The sequence below is a fragment of the Acartia tonsa genome, chromosome 2 (assembly GCF_053477335.1).
Source record: "Acartia tonsa isolate MP-2025a chromosome 2, ASM5347733v1, whole genome shotgun sequence".
NCBI lineage: Eukaryota > Metazoa > Arthropoda > Copepoda > Calanoida > Acartiidae > Acartia > Acartia tonsa.
Window position 1 is genome coordinate 31,189,976 of NC_137261.1, and position 19,144 is coordinate 31,209,119.

The window sequence follows — 19,144 nt, forward strand, 5'->3', positions numbered from 1 at the left end:
GAATATGAACATGTACATACTTTTAAATGAAACAGCGACTATATAACTATGGTATGTCTGTTATTATGTTTCTCATTTTGTTGGGGGTTGTACTACAGGTAAGATGCTCTTTCTAATGAATTTATAATGCCTACAATTGCCTTATTGGTGTTGCTTATCATTGCTTGCCTTATAAACAAAATACTCCTGGTTATAGTAATTAGCTAAAGCTTCTCTGAAACTATTAACATAAAATGTAGACTTTTGCTTTGAATATTGGTTTCCTTGTTTGTTTCTTTTGAAGAGAAGTCTTTCATAACAAATTGTAAATTTAATACGGGTCCTACTAAATAATATTTTATTAAAGAAAAAAGTTATTCTATGTTTAGGTTCTATCTGTTCATACGATATGCCTTGCAATTTTTGTATCAATTATGTATAATCTAAGAATCATAGAAACTTCCAAATCTATGAACTTTTGGTTTTCAGTAACAATTCTTTTTTTAAAATCAAAAAGCTGGCATTCAACGCATTTTGGTGATTGTTTCTTAGTTGGCTAAGCTTTTTATACATGATGTCATCCTTGATTATTTTATTTACAATTTCAATTTAATATTTCAAAGAAATTTGTTTTCAATTTAGGATTTTAATCAAAATGAATGTAAGATTTAGGTTCTTAAATAATGTTATTTTTGTGTAGTGCGAAGTTTCTGGAAATGTTTTATATGTTTGTCTGTCGTTTATTATTGTTCTTTTTTTCATATTACATCCCTTATAAAGGCCTTTACTTTTTTTATTAAACCCTATTTAAAACAATTTTGATTATTAAAATGTGTAAACTTAAACTGTTTTGACTTTTTTTCCAGTATGGTTTTGAAACCTATTATTAACCGCTGGATTAGAACCGGTTCTTAGTCATACCTTAAAATCATGTATCGTATATTATTATGGACAATTGTTTAATTAAAATATTATATCGATCCATCGGGGCTAATAAAACTGGAATTAATCTTATCATTTTTGATTTTACTATCCGCTGAATGCTGTCTATAATAATGCGATAAATACTATATTACTATTTATTACTTACTAGCGGCTACGCCCCTAGAGGCCTCTAGGGGCACTTAAGAAGGAGAGAGTCGAATTTAATACCCAATTTCTTATTTTAGATTTAAAAGAACTCATTTTTTTTTAGTTCAAAAAATTAAAAAAAAAAATTTGGGGGGGGGGAATTTTTCATTTTTGGGGGTGGGGTTGGGGGTGTCCCACCCCCCAAGAAAATAGTTATAAACCTTCCCGGGACCTATGAGAAGCTACCCTGTTAAGGAGAACCTGATCGGTTCAGCGGTTAGCGAGATCCTTCGGTACAGACACACAGACATCCTGTTACTTTAGTATAAGGATTACTTGTTTATTTACAACTTAACATTAAATTCTTATTATTGCTACGCTCTATGGATATAGTTTTCTTTGGCGTAATTTTATATTACAAATAATTATTTAACATAGAAACCTAAAAGTTTCTTCTTAAATAGATAATTGTTTTATGCACGAAATTTAAATGAATTTTAATGATCTTTTGTAACTGTATTCTCTAAAACAAAAATATTCAACTTATGGAGTTTAGAGCATAGATTCATTTTGGTAGGTAAACGATTCTATTATTAGTAAAATATTTTTTCGTATGAAAATTTAAAAACAATTTTACGAAACTATTTTTGTTTTAATATATTTCCTGCCTGTCCTTGATAAAACAATAATATATTCTGTACTTGTTTTATTCCCATATAATTTACAGGGATACATGGAATCAATAATTAACAATAAATTTATGTTCTTAAAATCCCAAATTTCTTTTTGATATATCAATTACTTATTACTATTAATTATATGTGCTAGAATTTTTTGTAAATACATTTTTATTGTTCTCTTCCTCCCTGTTATAATTTTGCACTGTTGAACCAAAAATATTTGGTGTCATAACCCCAAACTTCCTTCTTTAATTTCATTTTAGCCCACACTTTAACATAGGTTTTTAACATAGTTATGTAGACATTTCTTTTTCAAACTATACATTTACAGCTATTAAAACCCAATAGAAACATCTTATTAAACCTCTCTTTGACCGCGCAACCTTTATCTGGCTGACCTAACTGTGCATAGTAATGATTTTATCTATTACATGATGAGGTATTCTTCTATTGCTATATATATCTCCTGCATCTGACAAAGCAGCATTAGAAACAATATTATGCATATTATGCATTTCGAGCGGATGTGCTTTGTGTTATATTACAGTCGCGAGTTTTAACTTATTATTTTGTATTGTCCTTTTTGTTAAAACTTAATGCGTGTTAATTAACCGTTCAGTGAGGTTTGGTTTAGTTTGGAAGGGGAGTGAGGTGTCAGTAGATAGAACCAAAATATGACAAATGACTATAAAAAGGTTGAAATGTACAATGTAACCTAGCTTATAAATACAAAGTATTTATTTTATATTTTTAAGAGTGACATTTTGTTTATAAATTTTCCTAAGATTTCTTTAAATTCTAAATATTAAAATAACTTCAAAATTTGTTGAATACTTAAGTTGTTTTAAGTTCAATTTTCAATGCTCAAGTTTTTTTTGTAATGAACTAATCAATATCAGGAATTGCCAAGTAGTAGAATTTTTTAATCATCCATTTATTTGATTATGACTGTTGACATTAGAAGTACATGGACAAGTATACACTATTTATGGGTTTTTACGCTTTTAGAGGAGTTTTAAATTTTTCTGTATTTGAAACAAATAAAAAGTGGACAAACAAATCAGAGATCTAAAGGGATAAGACATTGGACGATAAATTGACGAAAATCCTCAATAATGATACACAAAATTATCCTATCTGTAGATTACAAATATTGGTTGAAACGTTTAGACACTCAACTTAATGAGCCAAACAATCAAAATTCACGAAAGTTGTTAAGTCAACGAATAAGAAAACGTTAATATAAAACTTTGGGGACTAGTGTAAAAAACTTCCCAATGTCCCCTCCCTCCCTGCAAACAAATACCTTTTTGGGTAAATGTTAGCCAAATCATTCTGTAAACAAACTACAAGAATAGTTTCTGCCAAAAAGTAAAATGTAAAAAATGTGTTAGAGAGTGAAAAATGTGGATGTTAACATTATTGTGTTTATTTATTTGCAGAAATTGATGGATAGGACTGGAAGAAAAACATTCATAAATATATATTTTAGCAGACAGTCAAAAATTCAAATTTTTGATGTATTTTATTAATTACTAGCGGCTACGCCCCTAGAGGCCTCTAGTGGCACTTTGAATGTTTTTTTCATTTAAAATATCTAATTAGAGAAATAATTGGTTTATGTTTCGTTCAAGTCTCTTTTTCGGAAGGGGTAATTTTTTTCTAGGGGCGATTTCTCTTGGGAGGGTGGTGGTACCCTCCCCCAAAATAGTTATAAACCTTCCCGGGACCTATGAGAAGCTACCCTGTTAAGGAGAACCTGATCGGTTTAGCGGTTAGCGAGATCCTTCGGTACAAACACACAAACACACAGACATCCTGTTACTTTAGTATAAGGATAATCTATTTTAACAAAAAGTTTTCATTAACCTTTGCTTTTATGGATATCATTAAGAATATATTTTAATTGTAAATAAGCCAAATAGATAATACTCATATTTGGAAACCTATGATATTGGAACACAGTAATAGTGTCTGACTGATTATGACGTAACAAAAAAATTAGCCAATAAGAGGCCGTTATTGACCAATGGTAAAATTTATAGTGGCCTCTCATTGGCTAATTTTTTTGTTACGTCATAATCAGTCAGATACTATTACTGGGTTCATGATATTGCCATTGGACTGCAAACTATTCTGCTATACAAAGTTTTATAAACATGCTATCTCAATCATAAGTTGATTAATTTTTTTTGGTACTTAATGATCCATATATAAACAATAAAACGACCCTAATTTTGATAATTAAAAGTTATAGGATTGTATTATAAATGAAAAGTTCTAATAAAATTTACATTGAAAACCATTCTTCACTAAAACTCTTCGTTGGCCATTGTGTGGGTTTTGGTCATTGTGTATTTTAGTTTTAACTTAAAATTTTCTACGTTTATGCATTTGTATGAATGCTAAAAAATTGGTGAACCATCACTTTCGCTTGGATTAAAAAGATATAATGGTAAGGCATCAGTAAGAAGATTAGAATCGCCAAATTGATTACATAAACTAACTAATAGAAATATTTGTGTACAATAAATTGAGGGCTCTGCAGACGCGCAACATCCAGCTAGTTTATAACTGTAAAACTTTGTTGGATGTCTAAACCTGTTCTCAACCAAACAATCCATCTTTTCAGAAATTTATTTTCTTTGTACACAAGTGGAAAAAATTTGAGGCTTTTGCTCGGCTGAGGCGCAGGTGCCAAGCCCTGAATAAATAGATGGTCTAAAAGTTTTACATCGAATGATCGAAAAGGGGGCAATATTTAAAAAAAAGACAATTTGAGTTTTTAATAAAAATCTTGTTTTATGCTATTCTAATTCAGAAAGTCATATGCTGTTAATTCTTGCAAAAGTTTAGAACATCTAAATGTTTACCTTTTAAAATATGCTAATTGTTTACTTTTCATTTAAATTGCAAAATATATTCCGCTTTAAGATTGTCAATAGTCATTTATATTTATCAGTAGTCAAACCTTATTTGGGAATGACCCCAATTTTAAAACATTTTTTGGATCATATGAAGGAAATGAAGTCATTCCTAAAAAGGACAGAAATTCCCTTCCAAAAAGGACAGAAATCATCTTCCTTTTTCTCAGATATCTCAAATATGGACAAAAATCACTCTCCTTTTTCTCACATATCTGAAAAAGAGGATAAAAATCACCTTCCTAAATCTCACTTTATCTTCCTAATTCTAAGAAAATTAACCCAATACCTCTAAGTTCTTCCTTATTCTCAGATAGCCTACCTTATTCTAAGAAATTCTTCCTTATTCTAATAAGATCTACCTTATTCTAAGAAATACTTCCTAATTCTATGACAATCTACCTTATTCTAAGACATTCTTCCTTATTTTAAGAAATTCTTCCTAATTCTATGAAAATCTACCTTATTATAAGACATTCCTCCTTATTCTAAGAAAATCTACCTTATTCTAAGACATTCTTCCTTATTCTAAGAAATTCTTAGTTATTCTAATAAGATCTACCTTATTCTAAGAAATACTTCCTAATTTTATGAAAATCTACCATATTATAAGACATTCTTCCTTTTTCTAAGAAAATCTACCTTATTCTAAGACATTCTTCCTAATTCTATGAAAATCTACCTTATTCTAAGACATTCTTCCTTATTCTAAGAAAATCCACCTTATTCTAAGACATTCTTCCTTATTCTAAGAAAATCTACCTTATTCTAAGACAATCTACCTTATTCTAAGAAATACTTCCTAATTCTATGACAATCTACCTTATTCTAAGACATTCTTCCTTATTCTAAGAAATTCTTCCTAATTCTATGAAAATCTACCTTATTCTAAGACATTCTTCCTTATTCTAAGAAATTCTTAGTTATTCTAATAAGATCTACCTTATTCTAAGAAATACTTCCTAATTCTATGAAAATCTACCATATTATAAGACATTCTTCCTTTTTCTAAGAAAATCTACCTTATTCTAAGACATTCTTCCTAATTCTAAGAAAATCTACCTTATTCTAAGACATTCTTCCTTATTCTAAGAAAATCTACCTTATTCTAAGACATTCTTCCTTATTCTAAGAAAATCTTTTCCTAAATCTCACTTAATCTTCCTAATTATAAGAAAATTAACCCAATACCTCCTAGTTCTTCCTTATTCTCAGATAGCCTACCTTATTCTAAGAAATTCTTCCTTATTCCAATAAGATCTACCTTATTCTAAGAAATACTTCCTAATTCTATGAAAATCTACCTTATTATAAGACATTCTTCCTTATTCTAAGAAAATCTACCTTATTCCCTCAAAGTCTTCCTTCTCATCACATATCCTTCCTTTGTCTCAGATAATTTAGCTAATTCTTGCTAATTAGACCAACCATTCCTGGGATCTTAAGCTTCAGACAGAAAAACCTTACTATTTTCTTCATATTCTACCAGGAGATGAGAACAGTCTGTGTTGCAATAATTTTATGTAGATCAGATTTTTTCATCCAAATAAAAAAGCTAGCTTTTTTTAAGAGTGAAAAATAAGAATGTTTTTAATTTAATGACAAACTAGCCCCTAGAGACCTCTTTAATTTTAGTGGGTTTCTAATTTTTTTTTTTTTTGGGGGGGGGGAGATTTTTCCTAGGGGAGATATCTGTTTAGAATGTGTTAGTACTCTCCCCCAAAATAGCTATAAACCTTCCTTTGTCTTATAAGAAGCTAAACAGTAATGAAGAACCATACTGCTTCTATATATAATATTAAAAAAATATTCTTATAAAAAAGGTAGCTTTTAGAAATTAGAAAAAAAAACGTCCGTCAGCTTGGCTAGCCTGGACAAGAATTTGACACAGCACGGCCGCCTACATGGTAAGGGAGGGTGTGTATTTTTCATGAACGAACACTAACCCACAGACATACATTTAAAATAAGACCATAGACTATGTATATTTAGAATTTTAAGAATTTTAATGGATAATTAATTATATTGTTAGTGTTTTATTTCAAACTAGCGGCTACGCTCCTAGAGACACTTTTAGGGGCACTTTAGGTGGTGGGAATTGAATTTAATATCTCCATTTTCTATAGTAGTTTAAAATGAAAAAGTGAAAAAAATGAATGGAAGGGGGTTAATTTTTTTTGTTTTGGTGGGGGGGGGGGGATCATACTCATCCCCACATTTTTCATTCTTTTTTTTTTTATTTTAAATTAAAATTTTTTGTAAAGGAGTAATATTTTTCAAGGTGGGTGGTGGTACCCTTCTCAAAATAGCTATAAACCTTCTCAGGATCTATGAGAAGCTACAGTGTAAAAGTGAACCATATCGGTTCAGGGGTATCTAATTATTTTTAAAAAACTTTTATATTACATATTCTATATTTATAAATTGTCTTTGATATGTTGTCCTTGTCCCATGCCGAAACAGAGAAATCAACCTATAATCAGGAATTAAGAGGGATAGGACAATGGATGATAAATCAATTTACTTAATTAATTAAATAAAAAGTCTCTAAAGTTGTTGAGCCCATAAATAAGAAATTGTTAAAATAAAACTTAGTGTACTCTGTAATAATCCAGGGAGGGAGTGAATATTGAGCTGTTTATTACACTGCACTGGTCCCCAAAGTTTTATAATAACGTTTTCTTATTCAGTGACTTAAAACTTTTATTGAATTTTATTGGTTTGTACATTAAAATGAGTGTCCTGTCCATTAACGATTCAATTCAACCACTAATTATAACTTACAAAAGGGATAATTTTATGTTTAATCAGTGAGGATTTACATCAACTTATCGGCAATTGTCTTATTCCTTGGATCCCTGTTTATAGTAAACGATTTAACCACCAATTATAACTTACAGAAGGGATAATTTTATGTTTAATCATTTAGGATTTACATCAACTTATCGGCAATTGTCTTATCCCTTTAGATCCCTGTTAATAGTATATTTTGCGGAATGAATAATAGAACATATGGGTTAGTGAGGGGATGAGTGATGACCAACATCAGAGCTAAAGAATTGTTGATTTTCGGATATTTTTATAATTATAAATATATGTTCAAAAGATATAAAGGATAATGAATTTTTCTTAATATTCATATTACTTAATACCAAAAAATAAAATATTTCTTAATGTCAAAACTTTTTGTATTTAGATTTTAGTATTGGTCTTTAAAAGCAACAAATTGGGTCGAGTTGGGTCAATATTTATAAGGATGGTTCGATTTTTAAAGCTATAAGTACCCTATCTTATTGACATAGAGTTACATAGAAAAGTTGTCGCCAAATTAAGTTGCTAACCTGTTTATTGGTCAGTTTATTCACCATAAAGAAGGAAAAGAGATAGGGTAAAGGGGAGAGGGGATAGATAATGTTTTAACCATCTACAACAATGATATTTTAAGAGGATACAAAATTATGGTTCAACTTCCAATTAATTCTATATTTATTCACGTGGATTAATAGTATTTTAGTTAGTTTAGGTTGCAATTTCCCTTCGATTTTATTTGGTGTACCATTTTTCCATTAGGAGGGGAGGGAATAGGGTAAAGAATTGGGTGGGGAAGATCGCTATTTTAGCCCGCAAGAGAGTTCACTCTATTAAAGAACATGAAATGTTTCGTGTAAGATATAAGTAATAATAAATCCATTGTGGTGAATTCAAAATTTAAAAAAAAATTGAAAATTGACCCACTCTAATTGCCCTTGAATTGATTTCATAATTATCAGCTGTTTGATTTTACCGACGAAAAGAATAAGTTGCCAACTTTCTATAGAGTTTGTACCACATAAATAGGAATGTGAAGAAAAAAAACATTACATTGGTTGAGACTAGCAGCTACGCCACTAGAGGCTTCTATGGACACTTTGGGTAATTAATCAAATAAAAATGTCTGACTCTAAGCCTGGGATTTTATTTTTGAAAAGGAAAAGATTTTTTTCTGATGGTTAGGGGGGAAATTTTTTTCTTTAGGCAATTTTTCTTGGGAGCTCAGACAAACATCCTGTTACTTTTATAAAAGGATTGATAATAACATATAGTTATTGAAGAAAATTATCAGTAAAATATACAAAATATTTTAATTTGTTTTGAAATTATTACTTTTTTGGTCTTGGTCTAATATTTTATGTGTTGGCTAGAGAAAGATTGTAAAGACTACTTGTCTTTTTCTGTTATCCTGTTATTATTAGGTTTATTTCTCTGCAAAATTATGTTAATTATTAATAATTTTATGAATAAAAACATAAACACTAAATGTCAAAAGATACAACCAAAAAATATACTGAATTTTCTATTATTTCTTAAGATAATTTCATACTTCTGACTGGGGTTCCTATTAAAATGTACTTTATGAACATTCCACCTACTAAAGTACAAACAAACATTTCAGGTCAAAAGATACAACTCAAACTTATCCTACACATGTTGTTCTGATATCCCAATAAACATAAGGAAATATATGTGAGAAAAACCAAGATTTTGAGAGAATAAGGAAGGGGAAAAGGCAGAATTTATATATTCTCTATACCTCTATTTCAGTTATGATATCCCAATATAAATTAGGAAAATTATCTGAGAAAAAGGAAGAATTAGGGGAATTAAGGAAGAACTTCTTAGAAAAAGCTAGGTTATCTGAAAATAAGAGAGAATTAGTAAGGAAAAGGAAGAAGTTCTTAGAATAAGCTAGATTTTCTTAGAATAAGGAAGAATGTCTTAGAATAAGGTAGATTTTCTTAGAATAAGGAAGAATGTCTTATAATAAGGTAGATTTTCATAGAATTAGGAAGTATTTCTTAGAATAAGGTAGATCTTATTAGAATAAGAAAGAATTTCTTAGAATAAGGAAGAATGTCTTAGAATAAGGTAGAATTTCTTAGAATAAGGAAGAATGTCTTAGAATAAGGTAGATTTTCTTAGAATAAGGAAGAATGTCTTAGAATAAAGTAGATTTTCATAGAATTAGGAAGTATTTCTTAGAATAAGGTAGATCTTATTAGAATAAGGAAGAATTTCTTAGAATAAGGAAGAATGTCTTAGAATAAGGTAGATTTTCTTAGAATAAGGAAGAATGTCTTATAATAAGGTAGATTCTCATAGAATTAGGAAGTATTTCTTAGAATAAGGAAGAATTTGAAGGAATAAGGTAGATTTTCTTAGAATAAGGAAGAATTTCCTAGAATAAGGAAGAATTTCCTAGAATAAGGTAGGTCTTCTTAGAATAAGGGAGAATTTGTTAGAATAAGGTAGATTATCATAGAATTAGGAAGTATTTCTTAGAATAAGGTAGATCTTATTAGAATAAGGAAGATTTTCTTAGAATAAGGAAGAATGTCTTAGAATAAGGTAGATTTTCATAGAATTAGGAAGTATTTCTTAGAATAAGGAAGAATTTGAGGGAATAAGGTAGATTTTCTTAGAATAAGGAAGAATTTCCTTGAATAAGGTAGGTCTTCTTAGAATAAGGGAGAATTTGTCTAATTAAGGTAGAATTTCTGAAAATAAGTAAGAATTTGGGTAAATAAGGTAGATTTATTAAGCATAGTTGTAATAGTGAGGAAAAGGAAGAATTTCTAAGAATTAGGAAGAATTTGTAAGATGGTGGACAGAGGTCACCTTCCTTTAGTGAGAATTTGTAAGATAGTGGACAGAAATCACCTTCCTTACAGAGAATTTGTAAGAAAAAGGAAAGTAAATAGCCTTCCTATACCCAAGGAAGGGAATTTCTGTCCTTTTTAGGAATGACTTCATTTTCTTCATATGATCCCATTTTTTATAGCAAAATATGAATTTTTAAAGAGAAAATTGGATAAACTAATGACCGTCTAGAACACTAACTGGCATTTTTAAGACTTCGCATTACAACTATATTTAGTTATTAAAGTTTAAATAAATATATTTTTTTCTAGGAGAAGGAACCTCTATGTTGACATTCCAGAAGGGAGATCTTATTGTTTTGGACGAATCAAGCACAGGTAAATTATATTCACACCCTTTTTTTTGCGATTTTTCTCTTAAAGTCTATCTCTATTTTTTCCCTTAATTTTGACTCTACTTTTCCTATTTTGGTTTTAAAAAGAAAAGTAAAAAAAATGGGGGAATATTTTTCTGATGATAGTTTTCTTTTAGTAGGTAAGTGGTTACACCCCTCCCCCCCTCAAAAAAAAAAATAATTTCTAACATTCCTTTTATCAATAGGAAGCTTCACTGTAAAGGGAAACCTTATAGATCCAGCTGTATTTGAGATCTGAAGACAAAGAGAGACGGATAAGCATCTTATTAATTTAATCAGATAATATTTTAACTTGAGAAAGAAACTTGATGACCCTTTTTGTAAAGGAGAGACAGTGCAGAATTCTGGCTGGTGTGTGGGTACAGTTGAACGTACCATGGAGAAGGGAGATTTCCCAGCTGAAACTGTTTATGTCATCCCCTGCCTTACCAAACCACCAAACGAGATTTTGGTAAGTTATTTTTTTTGTAGATTTTAAATAATAGTTTCAAAATTTTCGAAAAAAAAGATACTTTAAGAAACAAATTTATTTGTAAAGCAAACTAACTTTGGTTTTAAACAGGGTACTAAAGGCTTATCCTGTTAATGACTCTTGAATGTGACTAGATGACACATAAACAAGTACAAGTCCTAAACTATGTAGCGTTTATACATTTAAAATAAAAATTTTACTTTCATTAGCCAAATAGGAATGTAGCTCTACGCCCTAAAATAAGCCTCTTCAATTATTTTTAAAAATCAAAGTGCAGGCTATTAAAAAAGTTTCATAACAAAACTATCACCTGTCAAAAATTGATAATTTATCTTATATCATCAGAATGGCGTTGACCTGTTACTTGCTGCTTTTCTAATGGATATATTTGTCCTTTTTAGCTTTAAATAAATTTGAGAATGTAAAATAAATAATTTATTTTTCACTAGGTAAATATAGATTAAACTTAGCTAAATGGTAAGTTTTGCTAATAATTTTATATTGCTGTTACTTAAAAGGAATGAACACTTGTAGAAATTTAAGTTATTTATTTGCATTCTTCAAGTGTTTCATACAAACACAATATTTGAACAAAAGTAAAAATCACATTTCTTATTTTTTTGCATTGTTAAAATATATATGCTCAATAATTTTAATTTGATGAATTTTTAAATCTTGTTTTGACATTTGGGGAAAGTTAAATCATTTTTAGGCAAATTTTATGGTGGAGTTTATAAACAGAGGTTTTATCATAAATCTAGCTATGGAAAATAAATTAATCTAATACTTTTAGATAATATCACTACATGTCTATTTGATAAAATCCCTAATGGCTAGGTGCAGACTTACAAGTATGGTTAAATTTAGCAAAACCAACTTTTAGACAAAAGTAAAACCTGTTAATTTTAAAAAAAACCTTGAGATATAATAAATTAGCACTATTAGCATTTTGCAAGTTGTAAATTGACTGGAACCATACATACATACCTTGGTATACTGACAAAACAACAACAATTAGTTATATAGAATAGCATAAAAAAATATTCCGAACGTTCAGTTTTAATTTAATATTAATTTTTTTTATAATAAATAGCTTTGTTTCTAACCCTTTCAGGCTTCTTTTAACAGGAAAGGAATTTTCAGTTTGATTTAAACACAATATTACTAGGTTGCTTCTTAGGATTAAAATTGTTATTTTTTATAATTTCTAGTTGATCTACCTACATCCAAAGCAATTGCTATTAAACTAAACTTGGACCTAATTATCAACATTTTATTGTGATCATTAAGTTAAATAAAGCAAGATTAAATATTTTTATCAAATAGTACTTATACTAGATAAATTATAGCTCTCGAAATGATTATCAATCAGGGATAAGGGATAGGAAACCTGGCCTGGCCATAGATTAGGTCCCGGCCTAGTTTCGAAAGGGATATTTCAACTTTTTCCATTTTCTAATTAAATCAATCAATAGGCGGCCACTCCTTTTAGCTATCGATTTAACCCAATAAGGCTTGGCATGTTTTGCATTAACCAATAGGCAATTGGCGGCTGGCGATATAAAAACCGCAGCAAATTTTCAATTGCTTCTTAATCCCTAATCACTGTTAAGTTGCATACTTAAATAAATAATCTTTCTTTTCTATTTACCCATTTGTGTAAAAAATCTATAGACAGATAGTATCAAATAAGAGGTAAAATTTGATTGTCTAAAATTTGTATTCTCGCTATTTTGTCTGATTATGTGAAATAAATTGATATACAGATAGTTGCATATTTGTGTCAACTTGTCTATTCGTTCACATAGATTCAAAAATATTTTACATTTGTCACAAGAATAAATATACTTAAAAGTGATTTCTTAACAGCTTAACATAAATATATGAAATAGCAATGGTTAGTTTTGATTTTACTGCTTTTAATAACATATACAGGGTGCGCCACATAAATCCGGACTTTTTTTAAACGGCCATAGCGCCAAAACTATTTGACCAATCAGGACGTTTGACCCCACTATAAAAAGCTTAGGTAATGACCTTTTTGCCCATGAAAATCTTTGGACGATGGAGGACGTGTACGCCGAGCTGGCCGCGCATATATTTAACAAGGCAGATTCGAATTGCGCAGATAAATTACCGTGGATTTATGACTTGGGCCTACTAAATCTGACCTCAGCCCATCTGTGGTTGAGATGGCCTAATGTAACTTGCTGGAGATACTAACAGATACCTAGTGAAAACACTAGAAAAGACTAGAGCTCTCTATCCCAGCTGACTTGGCTGTAATACTCCGACAAAGTGGATTGTGGTAGATTTTAAGATGTCAAAAATCTTGAAAATTTCTCGGTTCTTGACTTCAGGGGCCCATATGAAACCTTGAAACTTGTTTTAGGCTATGTATTGCACTGATAACCCTATCTTAATCTTCGTGCCATTTTTAAAAAGGTATAAAACGTTGTTCTAGCTTAACTGTGGCCCAAATGAGAGCCGCCGTGTCAAAGGGTAGCTTTAAAGATGAGTTAATTTGGATCCTGCTGTTACTCACTCCTTAAGGATATGTGGCCTCCCAGCAGCCCCGATCTTAATCAAATGGACTTTTGAGCCTGGAGCGCCATTTAAGCATGAACCAATAGACGCGCCCATACCAAAAAGACCTCTCTCATTGCTCCTATCATGGAGAACTTCGCCTGCTTGAACAGGGATATGGTGACCAGGGTCGGCGGGCGGTTCAGGGGGCGGGTAGAGGCGATGATTGTGGCTGGCGGCGATTTTATTGAATATTCTAATAGTCATATACCTAGTTTGCTTTCCAGTTTTTAAAATTCAATAAAATCTTTAAAATTGACGAATTTATGTTCATTTGTTTAAAAATAAGAAAAAGTCCGGATTTATGTGGCGCACCCTGTACTTCTTTCTTTGTAAAAACATTATAGGCAAAATGTTAACATGATAAAATAATCTCTTATTTTTGTTTTTAAGATTCTTTATGTATGCACCTGGTTTTAAAATCTATGAATTTAATCAGTTAAAAATTTCAAGAATTTTAACATTAAGTTAGTTTCTTGTAATTTGATATAAAAACTGTTATACATCAAAGTTTTTAAAATTTTAAATTCATATACATTGGATATTATGAATGTGACGATATTTAAAGATTTTAAATATCAAATAACACATAAAATAACACAGAGTTATACAGGAATTTGGATAAAAGTGATTAAATCCTCCAGTATCAATATGTAACATTTTGTAATTGTAGCTTGTATATATAATTTTCCATATTTACAACCCCTCAAAAGGTGTATGTTATCAATTTTTGTGAGTCAAATTTTATCTAAAAGAGTATAAATATGTAAATAACCACCCCCTATGCACGCCCTTGATATGTTAAATGGTTTGGCAAACTTTTTTAATCAGATAAGCCAAACATAAAACTAGAAAAAGAGAGAAAGTCTTGGTCAAAGTATTGTTTCCTTGGTCATAGTAAACTATTGTAATCACAGTACAATATCTATCTTTCTTTTTAAAAATTCAAGCTTTTACACAATAAGGGAGTGGCAATTCATTGCACATCTCTGAATAAAACTTCATTTCGGGATTCATGTAGATATTAGGTATTATTAGGATAGCGTAACAATACTAAATCATTACCAGAAAGTCTTACATTCAAGAGTTTTTCCAGATTTTTTTTGCAAGCTATGATGTAATTTTAATTTTTTTAAAAATGATGATTCAGGGGCGTCCAAGCTTTTTATTTTGGGGGGGGTAAAATTTTTTTAAGGGGGGGGTAATTTGGTTTTGGGGGGGGGTAAAATGGCGCGCGAAGCGCGCCGCAAATTTTTTTTACCCCCCCCAAAATTTTTACCCCGGGGGTAAAATTTGTTTGGGGGGGGTAATTACCCCCCCCTGAAATCTGTTGGCAGGGGTAAAATTTGTTTACCCCCCCCAAAATTTACCCCCGGGGTAAAATTTTTGAGGGGGGTAATTTAAATTTTATAAAAAATATAGTATTAAAAATGCGCGCGAAGCGCGCAAAAATTTTTTTTGTTAAAGATTTTCTATTTTGGGGGGAGTATTTACCCCCCCAAAATCGTTGGGGGTGCCTACGGCACCCCCAAGGTAGGGGTAATTTTTTTTTGGGGGGGGTATTGTTCACAAAATTTTGGGGGTGCCTACGGCACCCCCAAAATCGTTTGGGGGTGCCAAATGGCCCATTACCCCCCCCCTTGGACGCCTATGTGATGATTACCAATATTTTTCGGCATATTGCTCTATGTACGCGTCCAAGTTAAGGATAAATTATTTTTTACAATCTAGCATAAAATTTTGGTTCTAAATTTGTTTGTTGGAACTTTGCTATTATGAATGTTGTCTTCCTTTTACAACTATTATGTAATTTTGATATCATAGAATGGCCCTAGACCCAATTTCAAGTCTTATACATTCTTTACAAGGTTATAATTAGGGGTTGGGAAATCTAATTTCGAGAAAAACAAATAAAAAATTTTTAATGTTATGATTGACAATATACATAAAAATGAAACTTTGGCTTGGTATGGTTCCACCATACCAAGAGAAAAGGCTTCAAACAAACAGTTGACCTGGCCCCCCAACCCAAAAAAATTTGTGCGGGAGGATTGTTTTTTTTCTTCTCCCACCTTCTTTAAAAACCATATAATGTCCATTTGTATAATTGTTTACGTATGTATGTATGTATGTACGACGTATTCTTTACATTTATAAAAGGGAAAGGGAATAATTTCCATAATATGTTTTTAAGTAAAATGATTAAACATTAAATTTTTATTTCCTCGGTTCCGCGGGTGTTTTATTTTCGTTTGCTAAAAATGAAAAGCCTCAAAGAATTTTTTTTATGAATACTGACCAGTGTCCTTTTTCCACTCGGACGCTTTTTTCCTTCACGGGACCACCAAAGGAGAAAAAGTTGAGAACATAAAAGCGATTAAAAATAAGTATTCATAAAGATGTTTTCAAGACAAATTAAAAGTAATATTCATTACATTTTTGGGAATTTTGTAGCGATGCTGCCTGTGCAACTAAAAACTGAGATAATGCTTTAAGAAAATTTATAAAATCAACTTTTTATATCATTTTGAATCGTGTATGTAAATCTGACGCAAATGAAATTATTTTTAATATTTCAATTTAATAAGATTTAAATTATATTAATGAAACAGAAAAACGTCAACAACTCAAGTTTAATCATAATCATATCTCTTAATCAAATTTTATATGAAACAGCACAACCGCTCTATGGTCAGGGCCTGTCAATACGTTAATAATCTGTTACAAAAGTAGCAACACAATTTAACATTAAAAAAAGCTATACTTTTCAAATTAAATCTTTAATTATTATTGTTTGTAGGCCCTATTTTCAATGGACATAAGCGAACACAGTAAGCGTATCTACAATGGTCAATCAAATGGAGTAGAAAATGGAGAAAAACCTCATACATTGGGTAAGAATTATATAGATAGGTTAAATAGATAGATAGATGAATAGATACTCAAGGAAAACGTATCTACAATGGACAAGTAAATGGAGTAGAAAATGGAGAAAAACCTCATACATTGGGTAAGAATTATATAGATAGGTAAATAGATAGATAGATGAATAGATACTCAAGGAAAACGTATCTACAATGGACAAGTAAATGGAGTAGAAAATGGAGAAAAACCTCATACATTGGGTAAGCCATTTGATAGATAGGTAGATAGATAGATGACCAGATAAATAAATAGATGAATCTCATAAATCATCAAATGGATAGATGGTTTAATATAATGTGAAATTTCCCATGGAAAACAACCCTAAAGTTCTTTTTCCTCTAGTGCCTGTAGACAGAGGCCTCGATGAGCGCAGCAGCTAGCATATGCTTTATAGGAAAGAGGATTTGAAGGTTTATCCAATGATAGGCATCATTTTTCATTTAGATAAATTTTAATTGTTATAGGTAGAAAGATAACAGTTTTATAAATATTAATAAATTTATTTTTCAGAGGATTATGCTCTTGATCATTTCCGCCCACCGCCTAAGCGCACAATGAACAAGATGACCCTGTCTACAGCGAAGCGCAGCCGGTCAGATGAGCTGTGGAGACATAGTAGAGAACCATTGAAACTTCCACTCTTGAAGAAACTTATGAATAAGGTACGAAATTTTAAAAGCAATTTCTTACATGATATTTAACAGCATTTATAGACCAATATTATTGGATGTAAAGTTTAGATAATGCTACTTTAAAATCTTTTAGCTAAGCAATAATATGATGTATACTTTTAAATTTGGGGGGATAGATCATTTAGAGTCCATATATTATATAATAGTATTATAAACGGAAAATAAAAATGTATGGGTAGATTTTTGAAAAATCTATTTTTTTTATATTTTGCTCCATAAAATTTTAGATGGTTTGATTATGAAAAGCTAAAGGTCGTTTATTTACTAAAATAAAGCATTTTCTTAAAGTAAACACGACTGACAAAAAGCCAAAATAATTGAATAACTTTGACTTTATGCATGATATATAATACAATGGTTAATTATATTTTGTTAGAAGAATGGGTTTTGTCTTGCACTGACCTTGTCCTTGTCATTCATGGGTAAACTTAGGGATCTTAAGGGTAAGACAATGGACGATAAATTGATGTACAATCCCAATTACATAAACAAAGATAACACTATAAATGCAAGAACTGGTTTATTAAACTTTGGGTACAAATATTTCAAACTACAATGTCATATTTCTCCATAGGCAAACTACACAATCAAAAGTTGTAACCACACATAAAAATAAAAAGATATTAGGAGATTATGATCCTTTAATAAGACAATGGCCGATGAATTGATTTACATCCCCAATTATGAGACACAAATTTACCTGTTCTGTAGAATACAATGAGTGGTTGAAACGTTTGGAAACTCAACTTAATGAACCAACCAATTAAAATTCAATGAAATTCTCTAAAGTTGTTAAAAAAGAGCCTTATTATAAAACTTTGGGGACTAGTATAATAAAATTACAAAAGTAAAAGTCTCGTGTGTATTCATATATTTTTAAAATTAATAATGTTTTCTTTTTAAAACACCATTTTGGCTAGTTTAAAGAACGTACTACTGCTATGCGTTTTATTTAGTTAAGAAAATGAATAAAATCTAGAGTTCGTCATAATTGTTCTAAAACGTCCCTTGCTTTGTGTATAACCTTTTTAAAACTTAACAATATCCTCGAAAAAACATGCACACAGGTAAATAGGAAAAAACCTGCACGAAGACATGCATAAAAAAGGTTGTCAGACCTTACTTTACCTAATTTGTACAACATTCTTCTTAGCTGAATATTAAACTATTCTATTTTTACACATGTGTATTATTTTTTGATGTAATTTTACATTTTTAATACAGAAAGGGTGTCTACTATTAAGATTAGTTTTCTTCACCCTTTTAGAGCGTATTTTATACTGCAAGTAAACAATGTATTCTTTTTAAACGCCTATAACGTGTTGCCTAATCGTCCTATTAATTATCATGTCAAAACTCGAGTTGTTAGGATAAAGGAAATTAATTTAAAAAACAGCTAAAAATTCAAAATAGACGAATGGACTATCAGAATGCAAAACTTACGTGGATATTATGACAGCTGAAAATGTAGACATCACGTATGGGTTAAATCTTTATGATATCAGATGGTTATAAAGTTGCTACGCTCTCCAAATTACACGTACCTGTTACAGAATTCATCATGCAAAATTTTAAAATGACATATTCGATTTTAATATGCTTTGCTATTAAATTGTTTGTAAGGCAACCATAAAAACTACACGAGATGCACCAGGCGATTAAAGGGACTTTTGGCAGGTTTTAAAGTCGTGCTGTTACAGATAATTGACCAAAATCTTGCAAGGATATCTATAAGAACTTTAGTGTACTATTATTATTTAGAT

At 30.4% G+C, this 19,144-nt stretch overlaps 1 protein-coding gene across 5 annotated transcripts in view; it reads left to right on the top strand.

Annotated features, from left to right (window-relative positions):
- ck (unconventional myosin-VIIa ck) overlaps nucleotides 1-19,144 on the top strand; it is a 104,572-nt gene that overhangs the window by 69,129 nt on the left and 16,299 nt on the right. For all 5 annotated transcript variants that reach the window (XM_080150403.1, XM_080150404.1, XM_080150401.1 and 2 more), the window contains 4 exons: nucleotides 10,603-10,668; nucleotides 11,033-11,157; nucleotides 16,565-16,658; nucleotides 17,200-17,351. In XM_080150403.1, the coding sequence (XP_080006529.1) occupies nucleotides 10,603-10,668; nucleotides 11,033-11,157; nucleotides 16,565-16,658; nucleotides 17,200-17,351 (437 nt within the window). The remainder of the gene's footprint in view (nucleotides 1-10,602; nucleotides 10,669-11,032; nucleotides 11,158-16,564; nucleotides 16,659-17,199; nucleotides 17,352-19,144) is intronic.